We start from the raw sequence: 21,820 nt of genomic DNA on the forward strand, positions 1-21,820 counted from the left end.
GTGAGCTTTGCAGGGAGGTGTCAGAAGGTAGGGGAAGGCTGGGGCAGGGGCTGTGATCTGTGCTCCCAGGACCTGGAAGGGCAGGCAAAGCCCCCCCCAAGCCCAGAGCACCATCCCCTAGGATCCCACTTGGCAGTTCACTCAGGCTTCTCATTGCCAGGGAGTCTGAGGTGGAAGCCATATGGGGGAGCTGACAGGTGGGGGGCTCTGTCCAGGATCTACTACACTTTGCCAGGAAGCCACTGGACCCAGGGATGTTGCAAGATGTGTGTGGAGTGGGCAGATGGTGTGAGGAGCAGGAAGATAGCAGCACCAGATGGGAGCTGGGACAAGCTGAGTCAGGAGTCCTGAAGACCAGAACCATTGGCCTTCATCTCCTTGAGGGAGACCCACTTGGATCCTCTGTAGACAGGAGCAGTGGCTTCAGCCTTAGAATTCTGTATCATCTATCATCCTATAAGTCACTGCTGCACAATACTGGCACATAGTAGGCATTCAATAAATATGTGTTGATAGATTGAGCTTACTGTGGTGATCCCTTCCCAGGTGGCGCTGGTAGTAAAGAACCCGCCTGCCAGAGCAGGAGACATGAGGCGCAGGTTTCATCCCTGGGTCGGGAAGATCCCCTAGAGGAGGGCATGGCAACCCACTTTAGTATTCTTGCCTGGAGAATCCCATGGACAGAGGAGCCGGGCGGGCTACAGTCCATAGGGTCACAAAGAGTCAGACACAACTGAAGTGACTTAGCACACTGTGGTGATCAAGGGACTTGGGGGGCAGGGATGGGCTTTGAAAGTTTGAGTCACTGAAGGAGATGGCTGGAAGAGGTCTGGGTGGGAGCTGACCCTTGATAGTCTTGGGGCTGATGCACCTTCTGTCTCTAGAGCTCAGCTCTCCCTGCATGGCCTCAACCCTCTGGGATGGCCCCTCAACTGCTGCAGCCCGTTCCTACTCTGTGTGGCTGCATTCCTAGCCATGGCCAACAGGTGGCAGTGCTGCCTGTGCCATGAGATGGAACTCAAGGATCCCACAGCAGGGCAGGTTTCATGCCCTCACTCTGGGTTAATGTCTTCTATTAGAGAGCAGTTGGCCCCCGGGGGTGAAAGTAACCAGCCATCAAGGACCTACTGAGTCCAAGGCAGGGAGAGGGGAGAGTAGAGATCCGATAGGAGCCAGCCTGATGGGAACTGGGCGTTGTCCACTTCTCTTCTAAACCCTCAACCATCACTGGAGCTGCTCTGCTCAGGCCACATATTTTCCTAGGCCTGGGCCCCAGGATCCTTGCTTTCAGAATATTTGGTGCCATCAAGCTGGGCCTGGAGCTGTGAAGGGCCTTCACGGGACTCCAACCAGGGTGATTTGTCATCTGGGTGCAGAGGTGGACAGGAACTGGCAACTGGACCTGATTCTGTCGTATTCACTACGCATCCCAGAGGAGATGGGTGTGTCTAAGATTTTGGAGGCGGTGTCTGGTGTGTGTGAGAACATGTGAAGGAAAGGCGTCTGGAGTCATGAAGATACTCTGGGGTGTTGAATTTTAGCAGAATCTTCTGTTAAAACAAGCTTTCTGTGGTAGCCAAGACCTCCTGTGCAGCTCTGAGCACCTGCCCAAGTACCCAGACAGTTGCTCACTCCCTGGTACCAGTCAGCCATGGGTATCACCGCTTGACCAAGCTCCGTCTCAAGTGGTGGCTGCCCAGCCTCAGTTCCCTGATTTGAGGGTCCACCTTGGATAAAGGGGGTTCTTATTGTTCATTTATCTGCACAGTAGCTATAGCAGGTAGTGGTCACTAGGATGGAGAGCAGACACCGCCACAGGGGACTAAGATGGTGACTCTGGTCCCTGGATCACTTCAAAGAACTAGAAAGAGAGGTTTGGGGATTATGTTTTCACTTGAGCTTACAGCCTGTTCCAGCCCTAGACCAGGGGATAGAGCTTGCATCCCCTCGGCACCCCCAAGCTCTGACCTCTCCTGTGATTAATGAGCTGACGATTCTGCATCGATAAGGAATTAACCTGGAGCCCCTACCCATCAATAGTCAGGAGTCCAGGTCCTGGCCCCACCCCCCCACCCGACAAGAGCTCCAGGGCCCCTGAGCAGACTAACCCCACACTGCTTTACAAAGCCGTAGCCAAGTCCTTTTCCCCACATGGCTGCCAGGAATTAACCCCTTAACTGCCTCTGTTCTACCACCCCATCATCTTCCCCTCCCTGTATACATACACAGAAACAGCAGCTGTTTATACTGGTTTAATCCATGTCAAATGTAGTTTACAAAGGGAAAGGACAAGTACCTTTGTATAGAATATACAGACACAGCATCACACCATGGGGCCCACAGAAGGGCAGGGGAGACCACACTTTTCCCGGGAAGAGCAGCTCTAATCCCAGGAAAGGTTCTCTGCGGAAGGCTGGGGAGCCAGAAGCACACCTGTCCAGCCCAGTCTCAGCCCCTGCTTCAGCTCCGTTCCCACGCCTGTGCCTCCCCCCTCCCCCAACTCCTTACCAAGAGCCCCAGGAGCTAAGACTAAGGAGAGGATCACGTCCCTTCGGGCACATGCCCCACGTCTGGGAGAAGAAATATACACCACTGAACAGCGAGCACATGGGAGAGGGAAGGGACCGGGAAGGGGTGAGGCAGGCACCCGAGGCGGATGGGCCGAGCCCCCAGCCAGCCCTCAAGGAGGTGCTGCCTCCAGGCCTTCTTAACAAAAAGAAAATCATACAACCAGAGGGAAGGGGAAAGGGCAGAGGGCGGGGAGCTGTCCCATTTATACACAACATTGTAAACATACACAGTCTATATTACATGTGCTTCAGTCTGGTGTTTGCATGTCTGTCCGTCTGGGGGCTGGATCTCAGGAGCCTTGCTTGACAATACTCCCCCCACCCCCACCTCCCTGCCCCACCCTGGGAACAGAACTCAGAACAGGTATGGTCCCCAGTCTTGGTGGGAGCCAGCAGGCAGGGCCTGGGCCTCAGCCTCCATTCTGGCTCCAGAGTCCTCTGTGTGCGTGTTCGTGTGTGTGCATGTATGTACATGGGGAACCTGTGTGCAAGTATGTACAAGGGGGCGTCTCGTCGCAGGCGGGGCAGGCGGGGCGCTTGAGGCAAGGCCTGCTTGGGGTGGCCGGCTCACAAGTAGATTCTCCGCAGGTCTCCGGGCGCTGTGATGGTGTTGCACTGGGGGCAGAGCTTCTTGGCGCCCTGTGGGGAGAAGGGGGCGGGGGCGGGCCCTCTGGTTAAACCCCGGCCACATATTTGATCGTGTGCACCCGGGCCTGCAGCCCTGTCTCCCTGCACCCGTGTGTGCCGGGACTTTGGACTGGTCCTGTCCGCGAGGGCTGGGGAGGCCTGGGCAGCCTCTGTGAGCAGGCAGGCACGCTCCTGTGTTGGGGGGATGCCAGGATCAAACCGCCTGGCTAGGCCCGCAGCGGGAGCCCCGGTAATGAGAACAAGGCTGGGTCCAGCTGTGGCTGCCGCGGCCCTAACGAGATTACACGCGGCCTTTGATCAGGACACAGAGCCCACGTCCGGGCCTTTTATTGCTGTCTCCGGGCGACATTTTAATGGCTGCTCCTGAGCGAAGAACAGGGGCAGGAGCAGAAGGAGCTTAGTAATGGGAGGGGGAGGGGCTGAGGCCCTGGTCCTGCTTACCCACACCCAGCCTCCTCCTGACTGGGGATCTCACTGCTATGTGTAACATGGGGCCCTCCAGGGTAGGGGCTGGGGAAGGGAGCAGAGAGACCCCATGGCTGGGGAGAACTGGATAAACCTGGTGTGGGGGAGGGGAGAGGCTCATGAGCTGGGGGATGAATATCCTGGATTCAGGCTGTGGTCTGTGCTTCTGCTCCGCCTGCTCCTTGCTCTTCCAACCCCCCAGGCAGGCTCAAGCATAAGCATGGACATCTGGGCAGTAACCCAAAAGGCTACCCACTCCCAACCCCCAGACCACTTCACCAGGGTCCGCAGCCAGCACTCCTCACAGTGCACATGCCAACACTGGATGGACGTCAGGGGCATCGAGTATGAGTCCTAGGGAGAAGATGGGCAGAGAAGGGAGGGGTCACTCTGAGGCGTCCCACCCTCTGAAGGGCCCAGCTCACGGGGCAGAGACCCTCTCCAACCCCCAGGGAGCACTGAGGCCCAAGCAGGGACACGTGAGGTTCCCTTCCTCTCACCATGCAGATGAGGCATTTGTAACGGTCCCCACGAGATAGCTGCCGTTCAAGTTCCCTGACCCGAGCTTTCAGGGCCTCAAACGTAGTCACAGCTGAATCTTCGGTGATTCTGTAAGGAGGATGGCACAGTTGCGCAGGCAGCAGGCTGGCATCTCTAATATGAACCTCCAGCCCACACCTTCCTTGGATTCCAGAACCACATGTACCCATGTCTCTTAGACCTCCCTGCTCCCCGATCTCACTCACATCCTAGATCCATAAACTCCACATTCCAGACCTGCGCCCCTCACCCGCCTTGCTCCTGCACCTCCATCCTGGTGAATTTCTAAACCAGACACCTGGGAACCATTCTCGAAACTCCTCGTTCCCAGTCACCCCTGATATCCAGCTCCTTGCATCTTTGGAATCCACTCCTTTCCACGCTGCCACCCCTAGTTGAGTCAAGCTCATGACTGTGCGTTACACCAACCTGGATGGCCCCTCTGCCTCCAGTCCCCATCCTTCTGGTACCTCCGATTCTGCAAGACCGACCACTTCTACTGACATTTCCAACATTTCGGCGTCCACCTCAGAGTAAAGCTCTAGCAAACTCCTACAAGCTTACGAGGGCCTCCTTGGCCTGCCCCCACCAGCCATGCCTCAGCGCCCTGCCACGTGCCTTGCGTTCTATCCACGTCCAATGCCAGAGTTCTTCCACATGCCCCACCATTTTTCACTCCATTGGCTTCTCAAGTACTTTCTGCTGCTTCTGGGTCACCCCACCTCCTAACTCTCTAGTTCCATCTCATCATTCAGGCCTAGTTCCCACCTTCTCCCAGAAACCTTTTCCAAGCCTCGGCCAGTACCATTGGTGGGGCTCCCCATTTTGTGCTCTTCCCGCCCCTGTGCTGGACTTCACTACAGCAGCACGACTGCAAATGCCTGTCTCCTCTGCCAGACTCGCTCCCTGAGGGCGAGATGATCACTCCACCGATGCTGACTCTGGACACCAGCCCCACTCCAGGCAGGGGAGTGTAAGTAAACACCTGCTGAAGAAACAACTGGTCTAGGGAGACTGAGAGATGGGGATCTGAGGAGGCCCACATAATCTAGGTCCCTGGGCTGGAGGCCTAGCCTACATCAACGGCTCCTAGCTGTTTCTTCCTCGGCATGTCAGATGTCCTGGTGGTCCTCACCTGTTGTCCAATCTCTGCACAAGCCCTGCAACTTCCTGAACTCTCTGAGCTACAATACTGAACAGGGAACCGCTCAGACAATTCTAAGGAGTGATCTTTCCCACCACTCCTAAAACAAGTCAACAGAACCCAGAGGCGCTCAGAGTGGGAGGAATGTTTCCTGGAGGAGTAGAAAAGATGGTACTGGAGATGAGCTTCAGGGAATAACGACATAATACAAATAAAAGAGCTAAAATTTATTAAACACTTACTAAATGCCAGGAATTTTACTGAGAGATTAAAAATTATTATCTTATTTACACCTCACAAAAACTCCATGGGGAGATCCTAACGCTCCCATTTTATATATGAAGGAACACTGGGAAAGACTAAAGCAAAAGGAGAAGGGGGAGGCAGAGACTGTTAAGATAGCATCACTGACTCAACGGACATGGTCTGGAAGACAGTACAGGACAGAGGAGTCTGGCATGCTCGAGTCCATGGGGTGCAGAGTCGGACACAACTCAACAAAGACAACAAAAGCACAGAAACCTAAGTAGACTACCCAAGGTTCACGCAGAGTAGGGGAGATGGGATTCAAACCCTGGCAGACTGATTCTGGAATCAACCAGTAACAGTGTGAACAGCTGTTACTCTACACTGGCTACAACCAGGAGATAGGCCTCCAGGCTGAGAAAACAGTGGGAACCAAGGCCAAGGGCCCCTGGCCCCATCTGCCTGGAAGGCTCACTTGTGGACAAGCAGAAGGTTGCTACACGGAACCCAGTGCCCAAGACAACCCCAGATGCCACAATCAGAAAGGAAGTTTATCTTACACTCGATTTACAGGAAGTAGTTGAGGATATTGGAGGAGGGCTGTAAAGGGTAAGAGCTAAGGTTTAGAAGGTGTATTCAGTCAGCTGAGGTAGAAATCACAAGGGCGGTGTGTGTGCTAGGGCCATCTCCTAGGGGGTGGTCTGTCTTGCCAGCCTGGGGGGGCAGTGGGGCCAGAAAGCCTGAAAGCTTCCAGGCAGTCTGTCCCTGCTCGGCATAGGTGTAACAGGGGGCATGTGGAGGATGGTGGGATACACTTAATGGGCAGCGGCAAACTCGAATCTCTGACCGTTTTCTCTTAAAGGGGCACCAGCAGGTCTCCCTGATGGCTGTGTCCCTATATCAGACATGCTCCAGATCCATCACTCCAGCAGTCCATGGCTCTCTCTGCCTTGCCTCTCTCCAAGCAACCTGAGGAAGGCTCTGACTACAACTGCTTCTGGCACTGGTGGGTTTCTTGGGAGCATCCCTTCAGCTTTCCAGCTCTGGAAAGCCTTTACCACACTCTCCTTCTTCACACGCACTTGCACAGCTGAGTCCTCCCCCTGGCATTTTGCCCAATGCTGTATGTGCCACCCCCATCTGGATTGCTGGTATGTTCCTGGCAAGGAGACAAGGATGGGTAGCTGTGCTTCTTTCCTCTCCAAGGACCAGGCTGATCCCGTGTGGTAACTTCAATGATTGGGAAACCAAGGCCTGGAACTGGGGGCAGCCTACCCCAGAGTAGAAAACTAACTTGAAAACCCTAAACCAGAGAATGAGCTGGAGCTGGGAAGGCAAAAGCCATGAGTCCAGAAGAGCCATTTCCCACTCCCATCTCCAAGGCCACTCCATCCCCATGGTGGATCTGCTCAGCACATAAATGGCCTTTACTCTTTGCTCTAGTGAAACACCCAATCCTCCAGGCCCCCGATCCAGGGAGGTTGTGAGCTATTCCAGAGCCCCTTGAAGGCATGGGGTGGAGAATTTCTTGAAAGAAGCCATGCAGTCTGTGTTTCTCCTTCCCCTGGATGTGAAAAAGATCCAGGACGGGAACCCATAACATATCTGGGAAAGAGAGACATCATGGGGACTGAAGGGCCAGACCCGTCAGAGATCTCTGCACATGACTGAGCCCGCCCCCAACTCATCCCCGAGGGCTCCGCCCACTGGTGCTCGTGCTCACACAGGTGGGACAGAAAGCCCAGCTCCCCCAGCCCTCAGTGGGGTAGGACCACTGGATGGCCACTGGCTCTGGCCCCCACCTCCCCCTCCGGCGCCATCCCTGATTAATGATCTTGTCTTTCTGATTTATGAGCAGCCCCTCCAGATGAGGGTGGGCGCCCCTTACAGCCCCGCCCGCCCCGCTCAGCTGGAGTAGGAGAGAATTATTAAATAAACATCCATACGTCATTCCTCTCCCCCCAAGCTGGTTGCACCGAACCCGTGCGGCCCACTCCGGCGCTGACACGGAGCAGCTGCGGTGATTCATGGGCAGCCGGGCCCTGCGCCGCGGCCCATACATCATGCCAGCAGCACTCGCGGCCCTGGCCGAGATAAACTGATCAACCACAACGGGCTGGAATGAATTTATGACAACACAAAATGGAGGGAAACAAATGGGAGGTGACCCTGGGCCACCGACCTGGCCCTGCACTGGCCTGCAATCCACTCTCCCGGCAGAAGGCAAGATGGAACACTGGCCCTGGAATGAAGAGGCTGCCTTTTAACCCCGGGCAACCTAGCCTTCAGAGGAGGGAGGGGCAGGTGTGAGGAGTTAGGCAATGGCCAACAGCGGTGCAGCTCCAGGCAGCCAGAACTGGACAATGCCACCTCCTGGGGCCAGGACTGGGCTGCCTGGGCTTCTGGAAAGGCAGTAAGGTGTGCTGCTGCTTTCAAATCCTGGTGGTTCCTGGGGATCCAGGCCAGGGGTGGCCCCACCTTGGGGGAAGTGCTAACGGATCTTCTTTTCCCCTGCCAGAGAATGTGGGCCAAAAACTCCTACCAGAAGTGATGAGACCCAATACTCCTGCCTAAAACCCACACTGCAAGCGCCACCCGGGACAAGAAAAATGAAACCAATTTAGCTCCCGATTAAGAAACAGAAACTGGAGATGAATCAAGTGTGCCGGCTGGGCTGGGCGGCCATACATCACATTCCCCGGGCGGAGGCCCCTGCAGCAGGCAGGCGGGCAGGCCGCCTGCTCCTCCCTCCACCAAGGCTCCCGGGGCCATGGCCTAGTGATCAATTCAGAGAGTGATGCTCAGCACCAGCTGGGCCCCACTGCCGGCTGTGTGCCAGGGCAGCAGGCCTTCCTGTTAGCGAAGGGCCCCCTCCCTCCCACTGAGCTGTGGTCTCCGGGGTTGGGCTCCCTCGGACCACTCACTTCTCAATGTCGCTGTTCTTGCAGGTCTTCTGCATGGCCTCCTGTTTGCTGCTCTCACCGTTGCTGGTAGATGGCATCTCTGCCGGGACAGAGAGGGGACTCACACTCTGGCCAGATAGGCAGCACAGGTGAGGGGTTGGGCTTGAATCAGTCACCACCCACCTCGGCCCCTGCTAACCTGGGTCAGGACTTACCATCACTGGCCCATTTAGAGAACTCAGGTGTGATGCGTGTGCTAGGAGGGCCACCACTAGAGAAAGGAAAGAGGAAGGACAAAGTGAGCCCCGAAGGCAGGCAGGACAGCCCTGAGGGTGGGCACCGGGTGGACCCCCACCTCAGGGCCTCCCTTCCCTTTCTCCCACCCGCCCAAGCCTGTGCCCACACTTGCTTTAGGACTGCACCCCGCAGTGCCTCTCTCTCCTTGGCTTCGCCAGGCTCCTCGCCTGTGCAGGGGATGACATCGGCCTCCGTGTATCTGGCAAGGTGGTCAAGGACAATGGATCCTAGTTTGTGGTGGGCCGTGAGGGTTGAATCCCCAGGAGGGCTGCCCCTGGCCCAAGCTGAGACACTGACCCTGGGGGTTTTGGTGTGGATGAGTGACTGGAGGTGCTTGTGGCTTTCCTTATTCCCTTTGGCCTGTCCCACCAGTCCCGCCTTGTCCCGCAGTGCCCCAAGGATACTGTGGCTTCCCATATTCCAGAGTGTCATCCCCATCCACATCCAAGTCAGCATCACTGTCCGGATTCTCCTTGCCGCTGCACATGACGAAGCCAGAGCCTGTGGGAGGCAGGGTGTGAGGAGGGCCAGGGGCCAGCAAGACGAGGCCAAGGATCCCCCTTCTGTTCCCTAAGGTAGGGGTCAGGTTTGGGGCTAGGTAAGGCCTGGCAGAAACTTGGGCTTGGGGAATAGAGAGCACTTGGGTGCTCTTGATTCTGACATTACAGTTCTTTTTCACTCTGCATACCTCAGCCTTTCCTGCACTGCCTGCTGCTCCAAGTGGTCTCTGCTCATAAACCAGCCCATTCATACATTATGTCAAGTCCTCAGGAGACAGGCCTAGTCTAGGCCTGCTGTCCACCTGCCTTCCACATCTAAGAAGAGTAGGAAGAGGACAGACAGGTCTACAAGGCCACCCCAACCCAGGACCTGGGCATCCCGTGCCCCATGGTCCAGCCTGGCAAGTCTACCCGGGGGAGAGTAGGCTGGCAAAGGCCTGTCAGAGCCATACAACGGAACCCTCAGCCAATGTCCTGATTTTGGCCGGCAGGTCCTTGCCAGCAAAAACACCAGGCAGCTGTTCAAATATTTGGTGTCTGAAGCGCCTGACATTAATTATTCATCCCCACCTCACTCAGCCCAGATTCCTGGACAAGTGCAGTTATAAAGGGATTAAGAAGGGACAGCCGAGGGAGGACAGGCATGCACACCTGCTTCTCAGAGCAGTCCCCGGAGGCAACCCGGCTGGGCAGGGGCAGGGCCGGGGGCGGGGCAGGCAGTGACCCACCAAGGTGTATCTGGCACAGCAACAGGCAGACTCTCGGCCAGTGGTGGGAGGGGTGGTGGTGGTGCAAGGGGCTGAGCTGCTGAAGCTGCCCCACGCCCGCTCACCTGTGCGGACTCCCAGAACCACCCTTCCTGATAGCCCGGGGCCAGGGACCACAAAGCAACTTCTCCCTCCCCACCCTGCCTTCTGCCAGTGGTCCTGGTCTCGGACATCGCGCCCTCCCCGCCCCGCCTCCTGCCGGTGGTCCTGGTCTCGGACATCGCGCCCTCCCCGCCCCGCCTCCTGCCGGTGGTCCTGGTCTCGGACATCGCGCCCTCCCCGCCCCGCCTCCTGCCGGTGGTCCTGGTCTCGGACATCGCGTCCTCCCCGCCCCGCCTCCTGCCGGTGGTCCTGGTCTCGGACATCCGTGAGCCAGTGCAGCAGCCCTGCTGGGGGCACAGGACTGAAAGCCATGTGACCTGGGGTGAGTGGAATAGATGCCAAGCAGCTCCGAGTTCTGCTCAATGATCTCAGAAATTTCTTGTCCATTCTTCCATTTTCAGGGTCTTACACATTCACGAAGGCAACAGGCTTGTAGTGGGTTGCCAAGCCTCTCCTCTACTGCTTCGTCCTGTCGCCAGAGTCCTGACCCTTCTTTTCCCTGCTCCAACACTGCCTGTGGCTGCTCACTGTGCCCGCGCCCAATTCCTCCTCTTAGGCCAGACTTGCTATGCTCTGGATGCTCCCACCTCTTCACCTTCTCTCATTTCGCTCCCTAAGCCCCACATACACGGACAGACTTACTCCACTTCCAATGTCACCCTGTCTGTCTGGCTCATGCTCTCTCTCCATCTGGAATGTCCTCCATCATTCAACCCCGTTTCAAAAGCACTTTCTTCCTGATCCTTCTCTATCCTACGCCTCTGGTTTCTGGTCTCACAACGGGCCCACCCATCCCAGAAGCAGCACCAGGGAAAGAGAGAGCTAACAGGTACTGCCCAGCTCCACCCCTGCCCGCCAGTCCTCATCTGCCCTCCACACTGAGGCACAAACAAACTCAAGGCAGCAGGCGGGTCAGCAGCGGGGCCATTAAGCTGAGAAAACACCAAGTTACAGCTCTGTCTCCTATTCACAGCCAAGTGTCCTGACAAGCAATTCCCACCTTGTGGGTGAGTGGCACCTCTATAAACCCTCTGACAGTTTGGGAGACAAACTCCGCCATCAATCAGAATGTAGCCATCAGGTTCACTTAGAGCCTGCGCCCCTCGAGCCCTGCCAACCCCCCTCCCCCAAGTGCACGCAGCTCAGCAGTCAGCCTCACATCTTCGGCTTGGCCAGACCCTGCCCAGCCCTGCCTTGTAGGCAAGTGAGAAGCAAAGCTGAGAATCCTAGCACCACTCCTCAGCCCAGTATGGCTCCCATGGCAAACCTGAGAAAACGAGGCACTCCCAAACTGCCAGGAAAAGTCCAGGCTTCTCCACACGTAAAGCAGCCCAGTGGCCGGAAGTCTTTATCTCTGCAGTCTCGTTGCCTGCCAGGCCTGGACCAGGTCTCTGTAGTCTGGTGGAACACAGCTATTTTGGTTCCCAGGGCCTGTGTGTTTTCTCAAGCCCCTAGGCCTTTGTACTTCCTGTTATCTCTACCTAGAAAGGTCTCCCTCTTGGTCTACAGAACACATTCCTGCCCATTCTGCAAGTCTGACTCTTCTCAATCATGCCTTTTATTCATGGTGCCTGCACATAGTAGTTGCTCTTTAAATACTTCCTGAATGAACTTGCTTCACCATTCTCTCAAACTTCATTGAACTCATCCTCCGCTTGCCTTGACATTGAGGACGTTGTTTCCTGATCTGATTCCTACGCTCAAGGTGCTGAGTACAGATGAGACTTCCCTAGACATTTCTACAGAGGGGCCCCTTCCGTGGTGTCCACCCAGGCTCCTGTACAACTCCAAATTCACATGTATTACCATGTATTTTCACTGTTGCTCACCAGATTAAAACCCTAAGTCTGTGATCTAAGCATTACCCAGCACAGAGCTGGCCAAGCCCACCACAGGTGCCACATAACACCCCCGAGCAGTGATGGCTAAATGCCGACGGTGCTGTTGGTAGGTGCTGGGAGCCCTGTGCCAGAGGCAGGTCCAGGCCTGATCAGCTGGTGGCCTGCAGAAACCTCTCTGGCCACAACCTCACCTCTCAGACCCCATCTCTCAAGTGGGCAACAATCTCCTTCTTCTCCGACCACGCTGACAGGATGGAGAGCACGACACATCTTGTTTGCCAAGGAAAAGGCCTGCCTTTGGCCAGAGCAGCTGACTCTGACCCTGACCCCCTCCTCCAGCAGACAGATGTTGGGAGCCTCTCCCTACCCCTCAGGTGTTCAGAACAGGCTGCCACTGCCACATTTCACTCCTGTGCTGCCCCAGCCAACTCCAACCTCCTTCCCAGCACATTAAACTTTATTTTCTTAATGAAATGTCACTTGCTGACTTCTGGCAGAATCATAATAAAAAGAAACGGCCATAAAGCCATTTTATGCAGACAGGGCCCCCGCCAGCCTGCCCCCCTCCCACACATACTTTGAGAAGGCTCCACAGTCATTTTATGTTCTCAGCTGCTGGAATATCCCAAGCCAGTACTCAGAAGCAAGATGGCACAGAGAACGCCTTCCCAAGCCTCTGGCTCCTGCTCTGTGAAGCTCCAGAGTAACAGGCAAGCTGCCACTCCTGCTGTTACTATCCAGAGCAGGGACTGCCTTCAGACCCCGCAAGATGACCCAGAACACTCTTCAGTCACTGGGGAGTCCCCTTGTTGTGGCTCAGACCCATGAAGGGCTGGGTGCTGTCCGCAGGCAGACTAACCCTGATGATCAGTGATGCTCAGCAGTGGGGGCCTGGGCTAGGGAGGGCAGGCAGTTCACAAAAACCTCTTCCTTCCAGGTGGATACTTAGCAATAGAGAGGGAAAGGGTTAAGTGCATAAATGATAAGCAAGGCCTAAATTTTATAAAAATGACCCATCTCTCATAAACTCATTTCTTCTTGGGTCATCGCAAAGAGAGAAGGAAAAAAAAAATCAGCGTTAATTTGATCAATTGATCAGATGATCAATTGTGAAACTGGAGATGCCCACTGACTAGGGGCAGTAAAGTCCTGGAACTTGAAACCACAAAAAAGGAGCCATCGATTTCCTCACCTGCTGTTCCCAACAAAACCAAAGCCCAGGGAGAAAGGCGTCCTGGGGCCTCCAGAGGCCCGTGCTCTCCAGAGGAGGGGAGAAGGCGGGGGGGGGGGGGGGGGAGGTGCGCAGCAGCAGCAGCTTCCGGAGAGTTTTACACTGGAATTAGTTACAGATGCAGTTACGGTGTCTTGTGTAAACGCCATCGATTGGGGAGCTGACAGTCTGGGGAGCTGCGATGCGGGACAATCAATCGGCCTGCAGTGTCACCTGCCACCTCGCTGAACAGTTGACAATGCAATTATCCAGTGTGGAGGCAGGGAGTTGGCGTGTGTCAAACGCACTTAGCCACTTTCCGGGCCTCCTCGATAACGCGTTTCACTGCCTCACGTCAGGAGAGGCACAGAGAGACAGACGCCGTTTAAAACCATTGATACTTGCTCCTTCTGCCTGTACTCCCTCTGTCCCGGCTTAACAATTGTGTTTCCAAAAGGCGATTAAATCCCCGTCAGTTGCCACAGGGGACAGAAGGTGCCCTGCTCCTTGCCACCCGTCCTTGCTCCTCCCACCAAACAAGTTCTAACTCAGGGTGGTAAGGAGGTAGAAAGCGGCAGGCTGGACACACTCCGTTCCAAGACTGCCTCTGGCAGTTGGCTGTTCCAGCACCCGTCACTGACTGTACCAGGCAGCAGGGCTCCCTGGGGAACATTTTGAGAATCTGGGGCTCCCATCTTTAGGAAATCAACATGCAGAAGGAGGCAGCAGCTAAGGCCAGGCCAATTTCTCCCAGCCCTGGACTCACAACACCTCTCAACCCCTTGACCCACAATCTGAAGTTTTACCAAGCAACAGTCAGTTAACAGATCTGCACCACAGCTGCCCCACCTTTCCTCTCCATGGCATCTCATTCCAGGCCACATGGAGCCAGTCTAAATCCAAGGCAAGTACTCAAGTAAGATGCAGTCCCTAGGCGAAGATCGGGGCAGGATAGAGGCCTGGACAGCGGGTTCTCTTAGTAGCGTCCCTGTCTCTACCCTTCTACCTGTTTGATTCAAAGGGGCTCAATGCTGGATTCCAGGGACGCATTTCCTTCCAGGGCTCAAAGATTGAGCTGCAGCACCTTCCACTTCCTGCCGCCTCCTGGGAAATCTCTCCACCTTGTCACCCAAATGCCCACTGCATCACTGTCACGTCACCTGAAGCCAACCGTTCCATGTCCTCTCTCCAGCCTGTGCATCCCAGAGATAATGAGCTCCAGGCTCCCCTAATCCAGCTAAGTGAACATTCACTGGCAAACAAGACAGGGGAAGGATCAAGGCTCCCATCACAAGTCTCTTGTCCGAGACCAGGAGTTGGAGATAGGCAATGAGGAAAGCCGGGCTCCTTCGTCACACACCTCCTTTGACTACAGGAAGGCGCAGGTTTGTCCCCAGGGGCTGTATAATTGGTTCCCACTGTGGCCCAACCTAGAGGCCCCTTGCTCTGCCCAGGGCTGGCATGGGGTGTCTGAAGAGCATCTTTTCTCCCCCTAATGCTGAACTCTTTTAGGGAGATGTTGGTGAAGCACTACGGTCTATGCACCGCCCTTTATGCAATTATAACTGAGTGGGGAGAAACAGCACCAGCAGGCTAGCAAACCCAAGGTTCAGAGAGGACAACCCGCAGCTTACGCACACAGCCCAGGGTGTCCCCTAGAACTGAGAAGGCCACCATGCTTCCTAAACAAACGTTTCTTTCAGACTACTCTCTTGAAACCTTTCAGTATCTCTTCTTTTAGGCTCTTGAAAATCCACGTCTACCTGGACCTATTCCAGTCCTTACCTGTTCTGTCTGATCCTTCATTCGGTCCTACAATACCAATTCCAAGCCCTCCCAGGCCTGACCTCTCAGGGTCTCAGTAATCAAAGGTCCCATCTCCAAGGCCTATTCTCCTCAGTCAAGTGTCCCACCAAAAATCCCTGCTTGTTCATTGGCTCCACGGCACATTACATTCAAAGGAACTCATCTGCTCCACCAGACCAGCCCTCATTGGGCCTGGTGGGAAGACATGCTGAGGATGACTAAGGGGCCCTGGTCTGGGAGGAGGGACAGGTGATGATCAGATACAGGAACTTATGTGCAATTCTTCAATTCTTTCATATCTAACAAGGACAGCAATCTCTGTTCTGTCAGCACGCACAGTGCGGCTTAAATGGGCCTCGCTGCTCGCCTGCTCATCTTGCCTCTGCTCCCTCTCTGTGAAGTTGGCCGGGCAGCTTCTTCAACCGGCGTTATCACTCCCTCTAACCGGTCTTGGCAGGCAATCTAATTCCTCCTGAAAAGGTCACCGCCATTTTAACTGCCTTTCAATCACATTAAGCACGCGCTGCCCGGCTTGCGGCCCAGCCCGCCCGGCGGGCGATCAATGCGCTGCACTGACACCAGGCCGCCTGGCGGGGCCACACCCAACCCCCCAAGAGTTGGGGCCTCTCGGTCCTGGCCAAGAAGGGCAGACTGACAGATGGCCAGCTTCTGCAGACAAGGTTTCAGGGGCAGAGGCGGTCAGGATCAGCTAGGGCCTCCTTTGATAGCACCCCCCTACCGAGGAGCCTCAGCCTCCTCCGCTCCACTGCGCCCTGCTCTCTGCCTCGTGGCCCCTGCTGATCTCGCTGTAAAACAGCCTTTCAAGTCTGTCTGTCTTTTGACTGCACTAAGCTGTTTAAGAGGCGGCAGCAGCTTCTATCAGGAAAGCCGGAGCAATTCTCTGCAGATAAAGGCACCTCCGGCCCCTGTTCCCTCTTCAAGTCTCACTCTCATTCTCGCTCTCCAAATCGCTCAAAGAAAAACCCCCCTTTGAACTCCTCTCAGGAATTCTTGAAAGGAACAACCTCACCGTGTAAACACTCAGTGAAAACTGACACCCGCCCAGGGCTGAAGAGCCCCTCACACCCGCTCTGCAAGTAGGTCCCAGGGCCTGGGAAATCCATGGTCGTATGCGCAGGCCCCATGCGGCTTCATCTTCCTAAGCCTTGTCTGGAGCCCAGAAGCCATCAGGTCCAGTTCTGGGCCAAGTAACCTGACCAAGAAGTTGCCACAGCAATGGAAGACATGAAAACCTGCAGCCACGAACAGAGCAAACCCAGAGCGGGATCCCGGAACTGGCCAGGGACACCTGTGAGTACAAGTCACAGGATCCCTGGCTTCGGGGCTCTTTGGGCCCAGAAACTCTAGAACAGGACCAGAGGGAAATGGCAAATGGACATTCTCTAGCTCAGTCCTCAGTTTGGTCTGATTAACCTTTCTCATTTACATTTTGCCAGTGTGAGAGAGGACCCGAGGCATAATGCCACACCTGGGCTTGTGGCCTCTTCATGTAGCCAGTCTGCCCTGGACGGCACTGTAGGGACCACTTCTCATCACCAGCCCTAGAAGCGTAGCCCCAGTGAGGCAGAGACCCTCCTCTCAGCTGCTGCGCTATTCCCAAGGGACCAGACACAGCATTACTCCCAAGGGTGTTGCCCAGAGAACTGGAGGCAGATGGGAAGCAGACTGGCTCACTTAACGACCACAAGCTGCCGTGCCAGCTGTGCTCGTGCACAGAAGAGCGGTGAGCTGGAGGCTGGGAGGCAAGACAGCTCCCCCTTCACCCTGCCCAAGGCAGGAAGCATCAAGAGGACACGGATCTTGGGTTCCTACCAGTCTGCTATTTAACCTGGTGGAGATGGGGGACTTCCATTGGGCCAAACCATGTATCTCCAAGGATCCAGGTGGGCAGTGGAGCTGGGGAGGTCCCTGCGGAGCCCTCTGCAGCGAGTCCAAGGGAAGCAGGAGCAGCTGGGCACAGGCCCCTCTTGCTTCAGGGCAGAGAGCACCCAGGGAGAAGGGATGGGATCACAGCTAAAATTAGATTCACCAATGAAGCTCATGGGAGGTCAAATTTTGCCATAACTCACTCTCCTCTGTAACTGATTTCCCTGACGTGGGGCTGAGGAGGAGGAGGAGGAAAATCCAATGTGTTTGCCTGGAAGCCCTCGGGGCCCCCAGTGCTGGAGGTGTACAGCAGGTTGCTGGATTCTCATTTATCAGCCTTAAGAGGGATGGAGTGATAAATGCATAACCGTCCCTTTAATATTTTATGCAGGTGCTAACGCGGCTTGGCTGTCACCTTCAATGCATCACCCGAGGCGGAGAGCCCCCCTCGTCACTCCTAGCTTGCAGCCTCACAATTCCATTTCCCCACCCAAATACATCCATTTTAATATGCACATCACAGGCAGGCAGCACAGTCACAAAGAAGCCCTGCCAGCAGCAGTTCCCACGTGGCTGAATGGATGACCAGCCACCAGCCCTGGCCTCTTGGCTCCCATAGATGGCTACCCAGCAGAGGCCTGGCCGCCACAGCGCCACTACCTAGGTGTTGGCTGCTTGTACCTCGGAAACCACCTTCCAGGAGAGTGGTGGCCCGTATCCGCTTCTGCCCGCACCACTCATACTCCTCAAAGCGGTTGCTGTTCTCATGCTCGATGTCCGCGGCATCGTCCTCAGCCATGCAGGAGCCTTCCCTCTGTGAAGAGCAGAGCAGGATCATGCGGGTCCCAGGTCGTCCCTACCTGCTCCCCAGGGCCTGCGAGGAAGGCACAGCCCAGGCCCCCAGCTGCGGTGTGCCCCACAGGCCCCCGGCTCTAGGGCTCCTTGGAAGTAAACCAATCGAGAGGTCAAAGACCTGGGCTTTTTCCCAATAATTTTCCACTGGAGCCCCAGGGGAGGAGTGGGAGAGTGAAAGCAAAGGAAGAGGGCAAAGAACAGAGAAGAAGCAGCTGCTGAGACCACGTGGAGACCCCAACAGCCCAGAGATTGGAGGCAGTCAGCGGCTAGAGTCAGGGGAAGGGGGCGGGGTAGGTGGTGATGGCCCCTCTACCTTAGAAAGGCAATGCTCCACATGCCTACTCATCTCCTGCTCCGATCCTGCCAGGGGGCGGCTGCACAGGGGACATACCTGCCCTTCATCTTGCTTCCTCCGTTTCATTTTCCCAATCCGAGCTGCATGGAGAAACCAAAACCAAAGCACAGAACAGGCAGACGGTCATTGGAGCTCCCAAGGTCCCAGCTGGACTGACATCCTGACCTCCTCCCACCCATTAGCCCTCTGGCTCACGCCCAATCGTGCCCTCGTTATGCAGCACCTTCAGCTCCTCTGGGGTCTGGGCCCTGCCACGAGCGCCTGGGGAGGAGACTGGTGCTAGGCCAGCCGAGTGTCCAACTCTTTGGCCACAGCTGGCTCAAGCTCAACCCACAGTTGCCTACCTGCGGTGCTCAACTGAGTCCAGTGAGCAAAGATGCTCCCCTTGGTACTTACTAGGTATCTCCCCAGAAGGCCAAGAACGCAGGCTTTTTTAGAGTCAAGACACACAACTTTAGAGATCACCTCTTGGCTAGAATCTAAGGTCTCTCCAGGGGCCTGATTTGGCCAGCTGTTCACTTATCAGTTAAAACCATTTTGTTCCTGGGCCAGCAGGCCTGAGGTACAGCCCTCAGTCTCCTATATAGAATCATCCCTGGGAGGATTTTTCTCAGGTCTGCTGGTCCCATTTTACAGAAGAGGAGATCGAGGCCCAGTCATAAAGGTACAGAGGGTCTAGTCAGAGAGCCCAGGATATCCTGAGAGGGTAGCCCTTACTGTGCCTACCCGAACCTGTTCCATCATTTCTAATCAGTGAAGAGAGGCTGGCAGGCCCCCGAGGCAGAGGGCTGCCTGCCATGCTGTCCCACAGGGGGTTCAATTCCAAAGTGCACACTGCAAGCCCACAGCACTGCTAATTAATGCTGAGAGATGCAATCATTTCTAATTAGCTCACTAATCCCTCTCTGCAGCCCTCCTGTCACTGAAGCAGGAAGGGGTCAAAACAAGGGACTCTGTTCCCTCTATCCCCTCCGTTGATGCAGAGCTAGCCACTTGGAGACCAGACTGATTAGGGCGGGGGTGGAGCCAGCCAAGGAAGGAAGGGTTCCCCACTGCAAGACCAGAAAGAACTTTCTTGTGGATACTGACGCTAGTGGAAGGCTCATCAATGCAGGCTAGGGAGTGAGACAATGGTGAACACTGATGCAGGTGACAGTTGATAAGTTACAATTTAGAGCTTTAGCTGTGTGTAAGATTTAACTGCCTTACACAAGGAAGCTCATTTTATTCTATATCTGGAAACCAGGTTGTATTAAGCATTTTTCCAGATAAAGATACTTAAAGCTCAATCAGGCAGTCGCCCAGGTAGCTAAAAAGTGGCAAAGGCAGGAGAGGAAACCATGCCTTACTCCATAGCTTCAAAGGCTCTCTTGTCCCAAGAGTGCCCCCAGCTGATCAGTATCAACAAAGACGGATCCTGTGAGTGTGCTAGGGGAGCACTTGGAACCCCAGCTCCTGCCTGTTGAGGGCCTGAAGCAGGGAGTTACTCCAGAATAGAGCAGCCCTAGCAAGAGCCAAATCAACAGGAAAGCCACCATCCCACAAGGACTGAGCATGGAGTTTGAGAAATCTTGCCTGCAGCCTGGCCCATCTCCTCTGTTTCCGCTGCTCTCACTACAGATGTGACCATGTTCTGGTGCCCACTTGATTTTGTGGACAAAGATCTAGACTCTTTCACCTTGACTGCCCTAACCCTTGGAATCTCAGGCTCAAGCCACCTTGACACTCTAGAGCCAGGGCTGGGGTGGAGAAGGGATGCCAGATACCAGAAAGGCATTGAGCAAGTGACTCTCAGAGTTCGAGAAGGCTGTATGGAGCCGTGCTCCGGTACAAAGGTGCATCCCCTAACCTGCCTAGAGCCGGAGGGAATGCCTCTCTGGTAAGAAGGAGACGATGAGAGACACTGATAAATTGAATAAAGAGGTGAATCTCACAGGATTGCCAAGGAAGCTAGGACACTAGATGCTCTCCTCGCCCAAGCCACTCATGCCAGAAAACTCCTTGTGGTCCCAGGAAAGCACCCTGATGGACTGGGCATCACCTGGAAATTCTTAGATAAGCAAGGCAGGTTTGGTTATTTTCTTGCCATCCATCTTCTAAGTCCTAAACTAAGCTTACTAAAGCATGATAGGGAAAAGTATGTTCCCTACCTGGAAGCTTCCACTATCAGGAAGAGTCAAAGTATTGCCAAGGAGGCAGCATGGCATGGTCCAAGCAGCACAGGCTTTGGAGGTAGGTGTGTGTTTATCGCTCAGTCTGTCCGACTCTTTGCAACCCCATGCACTATAATATAATCCATCAGGATCCTCTGTCCATGGAATTCTCCAGGCAAGAATACTAGAGTGGGTTAACCGGTTCAAACCATGGCTCGGCTATATCCCAGCTGTGTGGTTTTCAAAAAATCACTTCACCTGTCCCAGCCTCAGTTTCCTCATCTACAAAACGAGTGTTAACACTCCCTCTCAGTTATGATAAAGACGCTTAACATGGGGCTGGCCCATGATAAATGCTCTCCTTTTCCCAATCTGGGGCTCAGCCTGGCAGCAGAAACCAAGTGGCAGGAACTGGGGATCTTGAACATCGATGGCCTTACCAGCTGGTCCAGAGACCCCCAAGCCCCTTACAGCCAACCCCCAGATATACCACACCCTAGTCGGCACAAAAAACTAGATCATCCAGTTTGTTCAGCAAACAGGAATGCTCCAGAGGTTTGAATCCAAAAAGGGGGGGGGGGGGGGCGGCTGCTAGGTAGTGCATACGCAGCGTGCTTTCAGACAAGGCCTCTAAGAGCTGTTGAGCCCACGCTGATCACCTTTGTGAAATGTGGGCTGACTGATAACTCAAAGAGCCCTGGGATGAGTTAGTTCCTGTTGCCGTGGGAACTCCAGATCTCACTGCATTGTCAAGTCTCAGCAGAGAGGCTGTATTCACACGACTGGGCACTGATTAAAAACTGGAAGAAAAACATTCTCAGCGCCCTGCCGGCTTGTACAGTGAGGTCCCAGCAGTTTGCAAATTCAAAGCGGAGCTCCCAAGAGGAATTGTGTGGCTTGTTCCTCATTCTCTGCCACTTATTGCCCCCCAGGGTTCTTCAAGGCCTAGAGAGGCTCACGCAAGAGCTGGCAACCATCACCTCCATTAAACAGATGGGGAAACTGAGGGCGGCAGCCTCGGTCGGCACATACTGAGGCGCTGTGATTGCGAGGAAACCAACGGGCCCTAACGTTAAAGAGACCCAGGCGAGCCAAGAGCTGCAGGCAGTGAGAGGGAGGAGGCCGGGGGTGGGGCGAAGGGAGGGGCTGCGCAAGACTCACCATTCAGTCGGGTCTGCCGGTTGGCTCGCACTCGCAAGAAGGTCTGGGAGAAAATCCCGGGCAGATGCAAAAAAGAGAAGACAGCGTCAGCGCGGCCGGGAATCCCAGCCCCCGCCCCAGCCCCGGACCCCGGTCCAGGCCTGCCCCGCCCCAAACAGCCCGTAAACAAACCTACTTCCTCCCTCCCGCCGGCCCCCCTGCTCCGCCGGCCGCTCCGGGCCCTCGGCATAGCCGCCGGGGGCTGCTCTAGCGGGCCCCGGAGGCCGCCGCGCGGTGCCGCCCCAGCCCCGGCCTCCGGCGCTCCGGGCCCCGCGGCCGCCCGGCCGGCGAGGGCGGCGATGCGGGCGGATTCCCCCTGGCTGCCCGGCGG

General features: G+C 55.4%; 1 protein-coding gene across 7 annotated transcripts in view; it reads right to left on the minus strand.

Annotated features, from left to right (window-relative positions):
- Nucleotides 1-2,239: 2,239 nt before the first annotated feature.
- RNF220 (ring finger protein 220) overlaps nucleotides 2,240-21,820 on the minus strand; it is a 274,791-nt gene continuing 255,210 nt past the window's right edge. Inside the window, exons 1-11 of one of the 7 annotated variants that reach the window (XM_044945091.2) lie at nucleotides 21,626-21,807; nucleotides 21,451-21,493; nucleotides 18,095-18,216; nucleotides 17,608-17,740; nucleotides 9,218-9,314; nucleotides 8,926-9,012; nucleotides 8,732-8,787; nucleotides 8,538-8,616; nucleotides 4,184-4,292; nucleotides 3,963-4,037; nucleotides 2,240-3,209 (exon numbers count right to left, since the gene is read on the minus strand). In XM_044945091.2, coding sequence (XP_044801026.1) covers nucleotides 3,138-3,209; nucleotides 3,963-4,037; nucleotides 4,184-4,292; nucleotides 8,538-8,616; nucleotides 8,732-8,787; nucleotides 8,926-9,012; nucleotides 9,218-9,314; nucleotides 17,608-17,740; nucleotides 18,095-18,216; nucleotides 21,451-21,493; nucleotides 21,626-21,679 — 927 coding nt within the window. In that variant the 5' untranslated portion in view covers nucleotides 21,680-21,807 and the 3' untranslated portion in view covers nucleotides 2,240-3,137. Of the gene's footprint in view, nucleotides 3,210-3,962; nucleotides 4,038-4,183; nucleotides 4,293-5,573; nucleotides 7,219-7,723; nucleotides 7,856-8,537; nucleotides 8,617-8,731; nucleotides 8,788-8,925; nucleotides 9,013-9,217; nucleotides 9,315-17,586; nucleotides 17,741-18,094; nucleotides 18,217-21,450; nucleotides 21,494-21,625; nucleotides 21,808-21,820 lie in introns of those variants that run through there. The other 6 variants (XM_025288861.3, XM_025288863.3, XM_025288862.3 and 3 more) reach the window with 6 other exon arrangements.

Source organism: Bubalus bubalis, chromosome 6, assembly GCF_019923935.1.
Source record: "Bubalus bubalis isolate 160015118507 breed Murrah chromosome 6, NDDB_SH_1, whole genome shotgun sequence".
In the NCBI taxonomy this organism is placed as follows: domain Eukaryota; kingdom Metazoa; phylum Chordata; class Mammalia; order Artiodactyla; family Bovidae; genus Bubalus; species Bubalus bubalis.